We start from the raw sequence: 18,439 nt of genomic DNA on the forward strand, positions 1-18,439 counted from the left end.
TTTAAATTCAAGTTGTAATTTTAATATTTCCCATTTATACTTATGAAAACAGCAGAAAGAAATCTGGGATAGTTGTGTCAGTGGAATTTTTGAGTTTGAATTAAAGTGCTTCAAACTGAGAGTCATTCACAAAAAAAAAAACAAAACAAAAAACAACCTCTCAGCAACTCTGAATGAAAAGAGCAAGTTGAAATTAATCAAATAATTTGTACCTACATTATAAACATAATTTGCCGTGTATTGTGCAGCTGTGCTCCCAGGTTTGGGTTTTGTTTTCCAGATACTTGAAATAAATTTTACCGAAATGACAATGAATTTGAAGCCAAGTTTCTTTGATCTGTTTTATTGCAGGTGTTTCAGCCCAGCTCACCAGTACACGGCTGCGTAGAAACACCTCAGTGGGAACACCCTTTTGGATGGCACCTGAGGTAGGCTGTTGTGCCTGTCTGGGATGTCTCCATTCATTGCAATACACACTTTGTTGCCTCTTCCCCATAGTAGGAGGGTATCCTTTCTTCCCTCCCTTATGGCTGTGTTTCTGCTTGTCCTCTGTTCAGTAAAAATAATATCCTGTTAGAGTGTACAAAATGGATTTCTAATAATCTTCATTATTTCCCTCTCTGTAGTGTTTCCATAAAAGTTCAGCAAATCTACAAATAACTGAGGGTCCTGAGAATGTTATGACTTTCCAGTCAAATATTGTATGTTTTGGGGTGCTTGTCTGTGATGTAAATATGACTGGGGGGAGAAGGAGGGATTCCTTCTTTCCAGTCTTGCACACTGCAAAACCCTGACTGACCTCTGTGCTCTTTAACCTTAATCATTGTCTGCAGACCTATGAACTTAGGCATGTGGACTAACATAGATTTAAAAATGGAGAAAAAAAAAATATACAGGTGGCTTAGCCCATATTCATATATCTTGGATCATATTTTTATGTACTACTACCCAGACATAACCCTTTCCCTTCTATTTCATGCAGCTCTAAAAAGTTGTAACACATCATTGAACAAAGGTCCCGTTTGTACTTTACCAGACTTCAGGGTGAAAGATGTCAACCTTTGCCCTCCCCGCTTTAAGGAGCAAAAAGTACTTCTGAAAGATAAACATTATGAAATTTAAAAACAAGGATTGAAACAGGAGTGGTCTGTTTGTTCATAAGTTGTTCAGCCTTTGTAACATTACAAGCCTCTTTTCTTTTGAAGGCCAGATGAAGGAAATTTGGGATTGAATTTATATCTATTGTGAATGCACTCTTCTATTTCTGTATGTCAAAGAGTTAAAAGTATTGTGCAAATATTTACTTTAAAACATTTCATACTTTGTATGCATCTATTTTTGTTTCTAAGAAAGGCTGATTATAGCTGAGCAGAGAAAAGAAGCTGCTGTAATGGGTCCAAAATTGATCTTGCACAGTCTCACAAAGAATGGTTGATATTTCACCATCTCCATAACAACCAGTTTACGTCACAAAGGAGACACAAGATAGCTTAGAAACCACTGTGCAAGCATTATTTATGGAATCACCTTGGTTGAAGACATTTCTAAAATGAGACCTCTGTAAAATACTTCTCTAAATAATAATGGACATACTACAAAATATTTTATTGAACATGTATTATTACAGGTTATTTTTATGGTACTGTTTTGCTTGAATAATTGCCATCAAGGACAGTAATCATACCAAATTTATTTTCCCTTCTGTGCTGAAAATGTTTTTCTCACAGCAAAAAGCCAAAGAGATAAGCAGATATTTTGATCTGAAAAATTTTGACGTGAAAATACAGCACACATGTAACCAAGGTGTGTTATGTGCAGAGCACATCAAACAGGAACAGGAGTAGCTTTGAATATTTCCTGTTTTGGAAAGATCTGCTGAAAGAACCAACCCAGTGCCATAAGCGTACTAACCCATATCACATTTTCATGCCTGTGTGAGACGTGCCAGTCAGGCTTCATGGGTGTACCAATCTGCAGAACAGCTGCAAGGTGCTCAGATATCCATTATGCTGTTGTTAAAATGGCTTTTAAATGACAGATTGCATAACCTACATGCTCAAGTCACTGCAATTGCTTATATAAATGACAGACTTCAAGTGATATGCAAGATGCAATTTACCTTATTTCTGGGGAGACCTTTCTGTTATTTTTAAAATATGCACCCAAATTTTTATGTGAAAGATGGAAGAATTGGGGCTGCAATAAGATGAAAAGGTCTCATTGGTTAACAGTTTATTAGGAAGAGTGTTTTCTAGATGAGATTGTGGTGGGATCAGTAAACACTAGAAAGGCACTTTACTCAGTTTTTTGCAGTCATTTCCAAAAAAGTTACTGCCTAAAGGTTTTTGACATAGGGTAGAATTTATGTCAAACCCCAAAATATTATAAAATAACTGAACAGGAATGAAATGTTACTAATCAGAGAAATAGACAGCATGAAGGCTTTTTTTTAAAAAAAAAAAAATTACTGTCTACAATGTGAAGCATAGGTACCCTGGTCAAGGCATAAGGCAATCATGGGATCCCAGCTGACAGTGAGAAAGATGGATTTAATCTGAAGGGGGTGTGAAGAGGGGAGGTGAAAAAGCTTCCCTTGGAGGAAGAGACAACAGTAGTGTTTCAGAGTAGAAGAAAGCTGACAGGAAATATTTCCCAGAGTAAACCCCAGGAAAATGAAACCTGAAGAAGAATGACGCAGGATTTTTCAAGGTGACAGATAGGAATAACTAGATATAAGCAGGAGAGAAATACACTGGCAACTGGAATCACTAGATCAGCCTGGGTCGTGAACAGTCAGTAAAATGAAGGAAGCCATATTTTAATATTAACTTTGCAAAACATATCAAAAGGATTATATGGCATAGGAAAATGAGGGTGACTGAGGGTGGTGTAAGGAAGGTGTTCAATGCAGTGTTCTTACTGGTAGCACTCAAAGCAGCAGCTTAACATTTTGAGTGACTGAAGCATCTTGGCTCCTTTTTTCTGATGATTGAGGCTTGTTAAGCAGTATCAGGACAAAAAAGATCTGTCCTTGAGCATTTGTTTTGAGCAGAGCTTGTGATTAACAAAAAATTTGCTGAAAAATGTAAATACAGGTGAAAACTAGGCTGGAAGCAGCAGAGGAACGTGACAAGGATAAGTCAATATGAAAGCAACTTTAAAGTAGGCTCATTGAAAATGAGTAATTGCTGTTTAACCTAATTAATAGTGTTTCACGCTTAGAAATACAGACTTTCAGAAACTGAAACACTGAATACAAGCATACCAATAAAATATAAATAAGGCAGGATAGTGTTGGTGTGTTTAAAGCTGCCAGTTGCCAAACACTTCACTTACCTAAAATCTGCTTCTATGGTGCTGAAATAAAGTTATATGGTAGCAGGATGAATGACGTTTGGAAGCCTTTGTACTGAACTGCTTTACATCTGTAATTCTAAGCATTAACATGTCTTGTTTTCAATTTCCAGTGCATATCTGAACAAAATCTAGTTCAAATGGAATTAGAGATTTCTTTTTCCACACATAGGATTAGATTATTGTGCTCTAGCTGAAAACTTGACCCTTGAAACAAGCTCAGTTAGAATATCACAGAACAATAGAATCACAGTCAAGTAGGTGGAAAAGACTTCTGAGATCATTGAGTCTGTCCTGTGACCAACCATCTGGTCAACCAGACCATGGCACTGGGTGTCACATCCAGTCTTTCTTTAAGCACCTCTGGGGACTCCACTGCCTTCCTGGGCAGTCCATTCCAATGTTTAATCACCCTTTCTGTGAAGAAATTCTTAATGTCCAATCTAAACTTCACCTGACACAGCTTAAAACTATGTCCTGTTGTCCTGTCTCAGGTTGCCTGGGAGAAGAGACTGACTCCCATCTGGCTACAGCCTCCTTCCAGGGAGCTGTAGAGAGAGATGAGGCCCTTGAGCCTCCCCTTTTCCAGGCTAAACAACTCCAGCTCCCTCAGTCGCTCCTCACAGGACTTGTGCTCCAGACCCTTCACCACCTTCTGCTTCATCATTCATCATCATTGCCCTTCTCTGAACCTGCTCCAGCACCTCAGTGTTCTTCCTGAACTGAGGGGYCCAGAACTGGACACAGCACTTGAGATGTGACCTCACCAGTGCCAAGTRAAGGGAGATGTTCAYTGCCCTGGTCCTACTGGCCACAYGGTTCCTGATACAGGCTGGATGCCACTGGCCTTCTTGGCAATCTGGGCACACRGTGGCTGATGCTCAGTTGCTGTTGCCCAGCACCCCRAGGTSCTTTTCCACTGGGCCACTTTCCAGCCACTCTGCTCCCAGCCTGTAGTGCTGCATGCTCAATCCCCTCATCTAGATAAACAGTAAAGATATTGAACAGAACTGGGCCCAACACTGATCCCTGGGGGGCATCATTAATGACCGGATACCCACTGAGTGCAGCACCATTCACCACCACTCTCTGGGCCTGGCCTTCCAGCCAGTTCTTAACCTAGTGAAGAGTGCACCTGTCCAAGCTGTGTGCTGCCAGCTTTTCCAGGAGTGTTCTGTAGGAGATTGTGTCAAAGGACCATCAAGTCCAGGCAGACAACATCCACAGCCTTTCCCTTATCCACTAGGCAGGTCACCTGGTCATGAAAGGTTGGGTTTATCAGGYAGGACCTGCCCTTYCTGCTGGCTGRGTCTGMTCCCTTGGTTGTCCTGTGTGTGCCGTGTGAACACGCTCAAGGTGATCTGCTCATGTGCAGATATATGTACACGTTTGGCCCAAATTTAGTTAAAGGAATAGAAATAGAAAAAGATACTTGATGTCAGAAAGTACTGGAGAGATGCTGACCGTAATTTTAAACAGCAGGGATCTGAGAATCAGTGCATCTGAGGATCAGAATGAATTTCCAAAGTGTTTGAACAGTTAAATTGTCTTTTCCCAATGTTTCTTTGTATTCCTTTTTAAACTTTAAATCTGATTATATGTGTATGAAATAAGTCTAATCCTGAAACAATGAATAATATTTGCATTGTTTCAGCATGAATCTGTGTCTCTGCATAATCAAATAAAAAAGCTGGTAAAAAAAAGCACCCCGAATAGTAACTTGCATTAATGTAGTTGAAAAATATACATAGAGAAAAATATAATTTTTCAAAAACCTCACAACAACTCTCTGCTGAAGTCAGTATTTATTACAGCAAGGGTTGTATTCTGGTCTTAGAATTTGGGAAAAAAATAATTTAATACACTTAATGTGTCGTTAAATACTGAATTGGGAAAATAGTATAGAAAAGATAATCCGATCACTGACTGGGGCTTATTGAATCGTAGAATCACAGGTTTGGGTTGGAAGGGATCTTAAAGATCATCTGTTTCCAACTCCCCTGCCCTGGGAAGGGTCACCTTCCACTGGACCAGGTTGCTCAGAGCCCCATCCAACCTGACAAACACTTCCAGGTACGGGGCATCCAAAGCTTCAGAGGGCAACCTGTTTCAGTGCCTCACCACCCTCACAGTAAAGTGTTGTTTTCCTAATATCTAATCTAAACCTACTCTCTCTCAGTTTGAATTCATTCCCTCTTGCCCTGTCACTACATGTTCTTGTAAAAAGTCCCTTTCCATCTTTCTTTTCATGTTTTTAATTAACTCTAAGCAAGTACAGTGATACAGTGAAACAATTTAGTATAGTCTCATCTTGTAATATTTCAGCCTATTCTGTTTGCCAGCCCTTTGCTTACATCATGAGATTCAAGGTCAATTAGCTAAAATTAGCTTTTTGCATATGCACATTTTCTCTATACTTTTAATTGCCAGCAAAGCAGGGAAATTCATTCACGCTGATTCTATAGGAATCCGCCATTTAGTATAAATAGGATTTCAATTTTGAGAATGCATATACACTTACTTTTTTGTCTGAAAGCCGTTAGAAAACAGATGTACAATAGAAAAATATGCTTATTTTGTGATAAATAATATTACACCTTCTCTGTGAAGGAAATTTTTGAAAATATTTTAACTTCTGTCTTCCACAGAAGTATAGTAACTGTTCTTTTACAGCTAATGATAAGAGGTTATTAAATTAGCTCTTATTATAGTTTTTCAGTTTTGTAGTCTTTTTACCTTATCAATTACAATAAATGAGACAAGGTTGAAAGCATAATTTGCAAAAAGAAAAAAACCAAACAACTGTACTTAGAAAAAACCTTTACAGATGGAATGGACAAAGCTGCTGCTCTATTTATAGAACTTGTATGTATCTGGCATCATGATTAATTAACAATGAAATATTTAAAAATTCCACACATTTAAGGGGTAAAATAATAAATGCAATAAATAAATGTTAAGAGTACAAAATTGTAGCATCAAATAATTTATCACATAGGTTTTAGTTACACTGTGGTTTGAACATTTACTTGTTGTTTAATATTACTGTATTTATGGTACTATATTAACCCTAGGGTGAAAAGGAATCTCCCACTTGGCATACATTATGAAATGACATCCTGTATTTCAGGAGGTTAAGGTGCTGGGACACTGCAGTGTACTAGGAATTATTTGTAGGGAATATTAGCTGTTCTCTTGAAATGTAGCACTGAGTTTGAGTGCAGTGCTGGGGTTCATGTGGAACTAGGTATAGGCATGCCAGAGACGAGCTACAGAAGTGCAAGTGTGGGAAGGCATGGGGGAAGAGGGGAAACAATTTTTCTGAATAGATAGGGCAAGATGGCTTGGAAGAACTGAAGGATGTAGAAGTGAAGTGATTTGCTTAACAACTTAGAGCAGGTCAGTGTCCAATGTGGAATAGAATTAAATCTCTAAAGGGCTGCACATGACTGAAATGCCTGTGACTCTGAGATGCCGCCTTCTGAGAGCTGACAGATGATCTAAAAAAATTATTTTACAGATTTTTATTTATTTAAAGAAATAAAGGAAATTGCAGTTTCTATCCTATTTTGCCGCCTGCTTTCTTCTTTTTCTGTGATTCTAAAACTGAAGCTTTAACAAACTGCTGTGTAAGGAGTTATATTGAAGTTGCCTAAAGTCCAGAAAATAAGCAGTGGATTTCAACTCAGAAAGTTGAACTGGACTGCAGAGGTTTCAAACTTCGAAGGAAATTACATACAAGAGAGTCAGAGAGCACCAGCAAGTTCTCCCTTGAAAGCAGGGTCTGGCAGAATGCATCACCTCCTCCTTTGCCTCCAGGAGAGCTGACCTCTGCCCGGGCTAGCATGGCAGGAAGGAGTTGAAAAGTACATGGCAGCTGGAGGGAACCTCAGGGAATATTGCCAGTAACACTTGATGGCATAGCTGTAGTCTTGTGAAGGGATGTGGAGGAGTTGCTGCTGTTTTAACAGCTATGGAGGGGTTGTAAAGCTTTCATGTAGGATGTTTAAAGATGTAAAAGACAAATCAAAACAAGCCTAAAACGTCAGAAAAAATCAGTTCAATACCACGTGGGTCTGCACTGAGATGCCTGCATGAAATATGTTTACTTAGGGGGTTGTAGTTGGCTATTAGTTTTTGCTTTCCTTGTGAAAGACCATTTAAAGATCCATGTGAAGTGTGTAGTAGATATACTTCCTGCTCAGATATACTTCCTGCTCAGGAGTAAATCTGTGGATCAGAAGCAGAATGTGTCAATTATATTATTATGAGCAGTACTGTGTCTGTGATGGCCTCAGTTAAAGGTATTGTGCTATTGTGCTTCCCTGCAAATGTAACCTGTTGCCAGCGTATTCTAATGGTCTCACAAATATTTCCCCTGGGTAAGTTAAAGTTAAAAATAAAAATTTATTACTCATAGATGTTAAAATTTGACTACTTGACATATAATTAATCTACAATTAATATTAATTGTGGTAATTACTTATAAGACTTATTTAAAGTGTTATTTACTTCTTATTTTGGTAACATTTAAAACAATGTAATAGTTTTCTAATACCATGGAAGGATTTGTATGATGGTACAAAACAAGGAACTGAAATAAGTAAATAGGAAATAGGGAACCAATTTCAATCACAAAATTGCTTTTCTAAAATTGTATAAATGTCCTTGAAGAGTGGAAGCGACAGAGGGAGGGAGGGAAAGAGTCAGTCACAGAGGGATAGAGATAGAGATAGATAAGTATCACTTTGGTTTGGCTAAATCAGTATCCCCAGTGCTGCTAAATGCTATAATGAATGACTTTTGGTTTTGGTGCGTTGGAATTAGAAGAATATTTAATATTATATTTCCAATGTAAATAAATGAAGTTGGGTTGTATAGTGTCAGGCAGATCACAGACGTTGTGTTGGTTTATTTCACCTGACTGGCACAGCTAGCAGTTTTGTTTTCCTGGCAGCAAGGGTACCAATTGTGTGCCACGTTCATTTCCATGCGCAGTGCTCTTCAGCAGCGCTCACACACCACATAAGCTGCTTAGTTGGTTACCTCAGCTGAGCACAGCAGCGCCTCGCTTCAGCAGCAGCAGCAGCTTTGCTAACCCAGACTCGGTTCTGCGCGTGGGTCAGCAGCACTGACTGTAGCAGTCGTCTCCAGGTAGCATCTCTGCTAATGATACTGCCATTATTAGCGTATGATTGCAGCTCTGCTCTTGTACAGGCACTGTTTATACTGTGGCAAAGTGAAAGTAAGTTCACTTCTAATAATTCTTGGTAAACTTAAAAGGGTTTGATGGATTTTGCTTCACCTAAACATATGTATAGCTTCCTCTCTCTGCACAAGTCAGTATGGCCACTGTCCAAATAATAGGTAGYTCTCCGTATTACCTGTTTTCCTTCTTTTAAATCCACCTTTGATCTACCACTGGGCTTGCTGAAATTCAAAGAAGTATTTGTATTGATTTCAGAACWAGCAGAATGATATCCTTGAATATAAAGTTTTCTTGTCAGGGTGTGAATCATCTTCTGTATGTGAATTTTTGTGTTTCTGTACAAGTTATAAATAACACAGAATGCCTAGGCACTGACTTCTCTAAATACCTTCCACTTAGCGTGTCCGATTTGTTTATGCACCCTTTTTTTCAGACCTGTGAATTCTCTGTCTCCTCATTCTGTACCAGTGTGACCCTCAGCACAATTAGAGTTGACAACTACCATCACATTTTCTGTTTCTCTGTCGGATGTTTAAGTGCTTTTCAACCTACAGCTTTTCAACCTACATGGCTGCGCATGAAATCATTATGAAATTACCACTAAAACAAAAGGTGACAGCCTGTCTCTTTACAAACCCAGGCCACTGTGCATGCAATCCAACCATGCTGAAGTGAAAGACTTTGTTCTTATTCCCATGGTGTTTACTAGCAAATCTCAAGATTAGCTACATCACCCGCCGAGGCTTTGGCATGAACATAATTTTGGCAGCAAAGCAAAAATCCCTTCTCTTTCACTTTTACAAGCAGGGGAGGATTTTGCTGGATATAAAATTGGTAAAAATGTGCTGTCTGTCTCTACACAATGAAGAGAAAGGGAGGAGCATGTTCTTCAGTTTCAGATAATTTCTTCTGGGCATTCTGTCTTCATGCCCCACTGGGCAGAACAGGTATCAGCAGCTCTGAGTGGTACTTTCAGCTCCAAAACTCCAACAAAAAGTAGAGATGTTTTTTAAAAAAGTATCACTGATAGAGACAAGAATATAATAAAAGATAAGTCAGTAGCATATTCCCCTTTTGTATTTGACTTTTGGAGATTTTTGCTCTTCAGGGAGTAGCAATAGTTGTCGAGGCAAAACAGGACTGGGGCATTCCCAAGGACTTGGCTGGCTTGTAAACTATGACTTAGAGAACACTTTCTTCTTCACATTACAAGAGAGTGTTCTCTGCTAGCCAACACATAAAGTAAATTGCTGATGTGCACTTTTCATCAAGAAAAAACTAAAATTTGATTCTTGCTTTAAAAATTAAAATTGGTGACATCTGTGTTTTTCTAAGGGGTGCATAAGTTGGTAGTATTCTAATAACAAATTCCACAGAAATGAGAACTTGTTTCAAACCCAAGTGATCAATTCATCTACATGCTGCGTACTGGGTAAAAAGCTGTTCATTTTGTATCTTTTTCGTGAGGCTGATCTCACTGTCAAGCTAATAGTCTAAAACATACTGGTTTGTATACCCACTGGCTGAATTTCTTTAAAAAGAAAGAATATGTATTAAGGGGAATATTTTTTCTAAAGTAATTACTATAGCCTCTGATAATAGAACAGAGGAGAATCTAATGGTGTCTAATTCCCCTTGATTGGAATGCCAGTATTCTGCCATAATGTCTGTCATTTTACTGCCCCGTACTGGAGGTGTAGCTGTTAGCCATGGAGCAGAAGACACAAAGATTGCTTTTTACATTCTTTTCTCTTTAGTAGGTAATACACTGTGAAGGTGAAAAAAACTCTTCTAATTTTTTTAAAACAGCAGTTGCAGTGTGTTTTCCCCACCCAGTATGAATGCAATGAATTCTGATTCTAATGATTTTAGTGTAGTTTGTTAACCTTTGTAAGAACAAGATATACAGCAAATTTTGTAATTGTCCTGTACTTAGAAGCAATTGTGATTTGCTTATAGGGAAAAAAATCATGGTGTCTTTCAATGTGGGAGATCAGCTATGTGTGTGGCATTGCTGATAAAGTCTAGTATGACCTTGAGCAGCTCCTTTTTCCTTCTCTTGAAAACAAAAACATATTCCTCTGCATTATAAAGTTGAGAACAAATATTTTCTCTAGAATATATTGTTTAAGTATCTCTGATGGATTTCTACACTGATTTTCCAAATTTTCGCATTTGATTTTTTCTCTCTCATACATGATATAAGAAAAGGAAGTTGTACTAAAAGCCTCTGAAATGAATGGTGTTTTAAAGTGCTCTGCTTGAGCTCTGTCGAAGCTGTCTACTGTGCAGTATTTCAAGAGATAGAGTGGTCTCTGTGATGAGATCAAGGCTATAGGGAAGATTTTAGAGGACTAAAAATTATTCCAGAACTTTCATTTAAGACATTCTGTTGAAGAGAAGGGAGATGGAGAAATAATCTTTGTGTGACAACTTTGAAAAACACCGGATTGACTAACAAAGCTCTGCCTCTTCAAGTTGAAGAAAAGAATCTCTGAATCCTTTTTTGCGGTGCTTACTTTCATTTTTTCCCTTTCTCTGGCATACTAACTGGAAAAATTGAGGAGAAAGGGCAATCTCAACGCTTGCCAAAACATAGATAAAAATTTTGGATATGTTGTGATTTTTCTGGACTGATTTGCATGAGGAGAAGAAAAGGAATTAACTGATATGCAACTTTGATGCAAAGTTCGCCCCTAAGCATTTCAGTATTATTTTAACTGTGTTCAACACCCCTGATTTCTGATAAAATTAATGATGGGTGCACTACAGTGGTGTCTCAAATCCCAAGTAAGAGACAGACAAATTCTGTGGGCCTGTTGGATAGAATCACTGCCAGGGTCAGGTGCAGTTTATGGAAAAAGTAACTAAGAGGTTACGCTGGAATCAGCAACTTCTCCAGGAAGAGGGTTTTTATAACAAGTGCCTCTCTGCCAGCAGCTACTTGGGTTGCTGACATTCATGTTGCAATCTGTGCAAAGTGTTGTTCCAAACCGAAGCCTTAACACAAGAATTCAGAAGTAATACAGAAGTTAATTATAAAATAAAATATCTCCTAGAACATAGGGACAGCCACCCTAGGGCATGTTCTTTTTATCTTAAGTACAAATTATTAACAATGCTTAAAAAACTGTGGGAAGAATCATGGAAGTTAATACTAGCTATGTGCAGGGATCCAACAAATTTTCTAAGTAATTGTCTAATTGATGAGATTTTGGAAGACAAACTTGAGACAGATTTCCAAATCATAATAGAATAAAATGTTGTGAAGCTGCAATTTTTGTCTCATCCCTTTACAAAGATAAGGGCTAAATTTAAACTTTGGTTTAAATCTCACATTTAGATTTCATGTGAATAGTTAGCTTATTAGAATGTGATCAGTGGGTTGGCTGGAAGTGTGCATCAGGTCTTCAAGTCTGTGATGTAAAACAGTTCTGCTCTCCAAGGGGAGATTACTGTTCACTTCAGTTTATCTTAGACACGGTGTGTGGTATGTTACCTAAGATTTTTTTAGACTACTCACATTCAGTAAATACAAACTTAAAAAAAAAAAAAAAAAAAAAAAAAAAAAAAAAAAGGAAGCAGAAATTGCCAATGGAACATCCTTATCTAAAAACCAGCTGTGCAAATCGGTCTATCCTCATGAATAGTCATAAAAGTTAATAAGAATAACATCAGTATGGTTCTGTGCTATTATAATAGGTTTCTTAAGTAGCTCTTTTAAAAACAGAATTTAATATTGATGTTCTTTGTATAGATATTCGAAGCATCTCATGTTGCTGAATGTATTTAAAAAAAGGAGATTGTTTTTAAAGAACACAAACCTAAGAGAAGTTCTAATTTACTGTTACATTTTTGTGGTGTTTCTTCTGTTTGGTATATACAGGCAGAAATTACATGGATTTGATAGCTACATAGCATTTTAGACCTGACTCAAAGGTACTTTCATGTTATATTGGATGATATGAATTGTACATTAGGTAAAGCATGGGTTTCTCTGCTTCTTTTCTGATAGGTCATTGCTTGTGAACAACAGTATGACTACTCATATGATGCTCGATGTGACGTATGGTCCTTGGGAATAACAGCTATTGAACTGGGGGATGGAGACCCTCCTTTATTTGACATGCACCCGGTGAAAACCCTTTTTAAAATTCCAAGGTATGGCACTAGATGGCTCTCTTCSCTCACTAGTTTGTTCAAAGGCGGTCTGGTCAAAGGAAAGTATTTGGTAAAAGTGTTTCAAATACTAGGACTCTCTTCTACAAAGATACTACAAAGCTGTAATGTTAAAGATTTTTTTTTCCAACCTGGCTTTTACAATAATTTATGTTTAGAACTCCTTGATATGATATGTAATTCTTAGCATAGAATATAAAATCATGTAATATCTAGGTACATTCCTTGCAATAGAACTTTTCTTAGCTTCTATTGATGAAATTTTGTTTTCAAAAGGAGAAGCTAATATTTTTAACTGTTAAATAACATTTTCAAATGTTATTCCCCTAGCGTCTTAGGCTTATTTTACTGTAAGAGAAAAAACACAATGTTGACAGTGCTGTGAAGCAGTCTGGCAGTTTCAGAAAACTGTCATCATAATTTATTTTTTAATTTATTCGAGGATGTTAAAATATTTGGATTGTCATACATGAACAATCCAATATGAACAATATTGGATTGGATATGAAAAAGGGATATAAATTTCCTTCTATACATAGTCACGTAAATTAGCTGTATCATTTCATAATGTCTGTTTTGATTTCATTTTTTTTCATTTCATTGAGTCTCCCTGAATAAGTTGAGATTGACAGTGTAAAATAGTGTATAGCAACAGAACAGTTGTAATAGAAGAAATACGGAAATTGTCCATCATTGATTAGACTGGCATGTACTTGTCTTTTCCACATTTTGACTTGTAAAGAAAGAATTGCCACTGATGTAACAGTTTAAAACCTTCAGCAATACAAGTGTTTGACCTTTTGTTATCTACACGGTTATCATAGCCTTTTAAAATTTCTTCTGATTGCAATTTGCATTTCTGATTAAGTCTATTTATATGCAGATGCAGTTGTGCTGGGTTCTGGCTCGTACAGTTATCTCCTTCTCCCCAGCTCAGACATGAACTATCACCAGTCGTTCCAGAATTATTCCTACCAAAGCAGCAGTTGATCTTGTTGCCCTTATATGAACGTAAAACAGGTCTGGGCAGTTAAGGCTAGGGAGGCTTCAGATAACCAAAACAATATCTAAGAATTTTATCAGTGCACGAAACAGTTTGAAAGGAGAGGAGTCATACCAAAGGTAAGAGTAAGCAATAGGAAGATACATAAAGTAGGRCATGTGGAGTTTTTGATTTCTATCTATAGTTTACCTCTTTTCTCTATATGCTTTTGCATGTCTGTATGACTTAACAAAACATAGGTGAATTATCTATCTGATTAATCAAATAATGCATACATTTATCAGATAGAATAGTACCAGTTTTTAAGTTGAGATATTTTGCTCTGCTGTGCATTATRTGAGTTACAACCCTGCTGCTTCTAACTATGCATTCTTATTAGATGGACTATGATGAGTGCTGAATGGCATAAACACCTGGGGTGTAGGAGCATCTGGAGATAGAGCTTCTGTCCTGCTATTTGTTTGAAATCAGTTCAGAGGGATAGCAAATATCACAAAAAGGTGCGTTCCACTCTTAGAGTAGTATGACAGTTCAGAAGTATTCTCAGGCCAYGAGAAGTATTCTATGCTCAGGCCAGAAGTATTCTATGCTGAAAGGCACACATTTTTAGCAGCCTTTTCAGCATGAGCATTGAGGCTTTTCTCAGACTGAAAGTGGCTCTTCTGACCACTGGCTGTGGAGTGTCAGGCTGTGACATATAGAAGCACTGGAGCTCACCCTCTGAGGCTGTTCAATCCAGAATCCTCTGAGCACCATTATGGTGTGACTGTGATTCCCTACAGTCAAGCTCCATTTTATCTGGAAGTGCAAAAAGCTCCTGCAAATAATAAACAACAAATGTAATGGGTAATAACAAGCAATAAACGTAATGGGCTATCGATTAATTGATTTTTGTATGTGATTTCTGTATGTCTTCTCCCAGGATTATTTTTTGTTGATTGGGCAGATTTGATGTAGTTTGAAGAACAGGTGACATTGCTATTTACAGTTAAAGACACATAGACATCACTCAGGCAGAAAGTTATCAAGAATTAGTTCCTTGTTTTCTTACATTCTTGACTCCAGTTGATCTGTATCTTACTATTTATACTGCCTTCTGTGTACTAGACTGCTCTCTTTTCTGTGATGCTGGTTTCCTTACATTAGCAGAAAACTTTGCAGTGGTTTTCAAGTTTTGTTATCAAGCAGTRTTTAATAATCTGTTCTCATGAATATTTAAAATGTTGGTAATGGCAAAATTACCAAAACTAGGTACAGAAAACTCRCGGTGTGTTTCTGGAGATTTCTTCCATTCTCAAGTAGTTAAGTTTCTGGCAGTTTAGTCATTGGCTTTTTTTCTAGAGATAAGCAATTGTGCTTTTAGCCTTGGCATTGAGTTTCAACATAGTGAGCAGCAGAGCTAGGCTTTAGTCTTAAATGAGTATAATTTAAATCGATAAGTCTTTACTTTGATTCTATAGGATTTGTATCAACCATTAGATTAATAATTTTGTACTGGCAGTCAGAGCAGTTGCATACCACCAATATCTTTGAAGATATTTTGTGTAGAATTCAAGGACTTCTGTTAAACTTAAAATCTCCAGCTAAAATCAATTCACGTCTGCATTATGTAACTTGGACCAGGGATGGACTAATCTCCAGACTGAATAGCTCAGAGGTCTGCAAAGGAGCACGTCTGTGGATACACCACAAGGATCCCAAGATGTATTATGTGGCATTGTGGGAAGAGGAGGCCTCTTACACCCATTTAAATTCAGGTTTTTTTTCATTSGGTCAAGCAACATAAAATGTGATTAGAGACTGAATGTATCTCAATAAAATAGCTTATTTCTAGAGGACAGAGAAACCTTCAGAAATCACTGAGTACTTCAACTTGGTCAGGAAAAAAAATGGTGATCCCACTGTGCTGCACTTCCCTTAAAGCCTAACTAGTGTGTCACAGCAGGACATGCTGGATGCTAAGTATTTTTGAAAGCAYTGGGGTTTTTTAAGGTGTCTAAGTATTAATTTCATACTTTTGATAAAATGGCCTGAGCTGTGAGCCRGATGTTTAAGCAGCACTCAGTGGTTAAACACTTCCCCTTGTCCTACAGAAAAGGTAGTGTCTGCAGCAAATATCTGATAGCAAAAGGGGAGTGAAAGAGAAAATGCCAGTTAATTTAAAGTCAGAGGTTTCTGTCAGATTTYAAGTCAGACTCCACCCTAATTTCTGTGTATATTATGTAGATTTAGAAGAGAAGGGATGTAAGTTCTTGGACTAATGCAAATTTTAAAAAACTCTTTCATTCGTGATCATTTTATTGTATGAAGGTGCAGTGTSTTGGAAATATATGTGATAGCACGTGCATGAGACTTTTCTTAAAACTGATAATGAGGAGGAAGCATTATCTTAGAGCAAATGTTAATGTACTGTTTTGTGATAATGCACACATTCTMTCTCATCAAAATGGATTCTTGGATCTAACTAATAAATCTCCTGAAAAGGGACCTCTAGTGCCTAGAGATAAGAGATAAATCATACTGCGAAGACACTGAACCATGAAATTATTCTGTTAACATGTCATCTGCCTAGAATGTATTTTCAAATCTCCAACAGAAGGGTCTAAATTATGAAAGGAAGGTGGCCTAGCAAAGTTGGTAATTTGGGAGTTGATACTTTTAACCTCTTCCATCTGCTGTCACTACTTAGGTGTGTCTGTTTTGGCAAAATAYTACAAAGGGAAAGATACCATGACACCCAAGCTTTTTAAAGTAAAATAGGTCCATAAAGTCTTCAAACTGTGTTATCTTGTGAGAAATGTTACATCATATCAGTACTATCTCTTAAGGTATTGTGACAAATCACCAGCAGTGATTCAAAATTTTGAGAAGTAATGACTATAAAAAATAGTGTGGCAAAAAGGAGATAAATGTTGTACACTGTAGTCTGGAAAGGGTGAGTAGGGTGTATGTACCACTGAAAAGTGAGAATTTCAGAGCATGTTGGAAAGACCCTGCTTTTCAGGAGTTGTCTCTTTATAGTCTTTTTTACAGGGAGATGGSAAAGAGCAATTTTTCTAGGTTACACTGACAGGGGATACTAACAGAAACTAAACCAAATTCTCTACTTATGTCGGTGTTACTKAAGTGTTGTTATTCTGGGAGCAGTGGAAGCGCCTGTTTTAAAATTGGTTGCTGATAAAAAATGGCTATTTAATTGTCTAACTCACAAAATCTGAGAATTAAGTGAAATTTCTTTTGAAATTATTATSCTTCATTAATTCATGTTAAATAGCCAGGAGTGGAGTGGAATTGAACTTGGGAGTACTCATTGAATGGCACAGTTCTTCACCTGTGTTGTACTGTGTTGAGACTTACAGCTCTTGGAAGTACTTACTAGTTTAAATTTAGTGGTGCTTGACTGCTTCAGGAGCTGACCTGCATCTGCCACCTCCCATCCCATCACAGCTTCAGGTTCATGGTAGTTTGTACACAGGCACTATCTTTGTATTTTCTGTGCCACCATACACTCAACTTTTTTTGTTGGTAAATAAATGCTGAAGAAATTCTTCAACAGTACTCAGTTACTGTCATTTTTAAGGTATGATCATGTCAAGAGAGAAAATAGACAATAGAATATAACTTCAGTAGGTAGATTGATTGTGGGACAGCCCACTGCACCTTCACCTTACTTTGTTGTATACATGTGAGGCACCTGGTGTACTGCAGGTGGTACATCCATCTAAACAGGTAAGATCYATTGTGGGGACATTATTTTTGGAGGTAATTTTCAATATTAATATTTTCTAATGCAGCTTTTTCTATTGCAGCCTCTCATATTCCAACTTTTCTGTAATTTTGCCATCTGCATAGGTATACCATGTAGTATACACTTCCACTGTTGTTGCTTGGAACAGTAAAACACAGCTATATATTATACAACAGTAAAGTTTAGAGTTGATTGCGTTTGTAAAACAAACTCCAAAAGAATTAATGCAGTTGTAGTTACATAATAGGAAATGTTTAAAGTAATTAAAGGAATATGCTGAAGACAGTCTTATGGTGAATAATTTGACATCAGGGATAGAAGTTTCAGAGCATAATGTTGTTTATTTCTGAATAGGAATGTGAAATGCAGTTACAASAATGTGACTAAACTACTTCAGAAGACCAGATTCTGCCTATGGTTATAGGTAGGGCATTGTCTTATCTGTAAAAGCTATTGTCTGAGGAATAAGTTGACTTTTATACAGTATTTTGTTGTCTGATACACTGGATTTCCATTATTTTGTGACTGTATTTTTATAGAAAATTCCAAATACTGAAAATGTAAGGTGACATTACATCTATTGAGCRGAGCTACAGTATCCTTGGGATTCTTCTTAGTCGGTGTATGAATAGCAAAGCAATTTGGGAATAGCCTGTTTCTAGGTGGAAAAAGAGATGGGTATGTGATTAGGCATTGGGAAGACCACTTCTAATTCTTCAGGAGGTTAAAGACTTGTCATACAATCATGAACAAGAGAAATATGATTAGATTGTTAAAATCGTTTAAGTCCCCAAAGATGTTGGATAGCTAATGGAATTTCCAAGTAGCACATTCGTGTTTTATTTCTGTTACAATGCTTTAAATCTCCATTCTATGCTTGTTTTTCTCCGAAGAGTTCAGGATCACTGATTTAACAGCAAGTGAAGCATTGATGTGTTTTTGAAAA

At 37.3% G+C, this 18,439-nt stretch overlaps 1 protein-coding gene across 1 annotated transcript in view; it reads left to right on the plus strand.

Annotated features, from left to right (window-relative positions):
* Positions 1–351: 351 nt before the first annotated feature.
* Positions 352–18,439, plus strand: part of MYO3B (myosin IIIB) — a gene marked incomplete at its 5' end in the record, with an annotated part of 155,249 nt that continues 137,161 nt past the window's right edge. Inside the window, 2 exons of the mRNA XM_057379142.1 lie at positions 352–428; positions 12,579–12,724. Coding sequence (XP_057235125.1) covers positions 352–428; positions 12,579–12,724 — 223 coding nt within the window. The remainder of the gene's footprint in view (positions 429–12,578; positions 12,725–18,439) is intronic.

The sequence above is a fragment of the Malurus melanocephalus genome, unplaced genomic scaffold (genome assembly GCF_030028575.1).
Source record: "Malurus melanocephalus ecotype Western Australia unplaced genomic scaffold, MMel_1.1 scaffold_390, whole genome shotgun sequence".
Lineage (NCBI taxonomy): Eukaryota > Metazoa > Chordata > Aves > Passeriformes > Maluridae > Malurus > Malurus melanocephalus.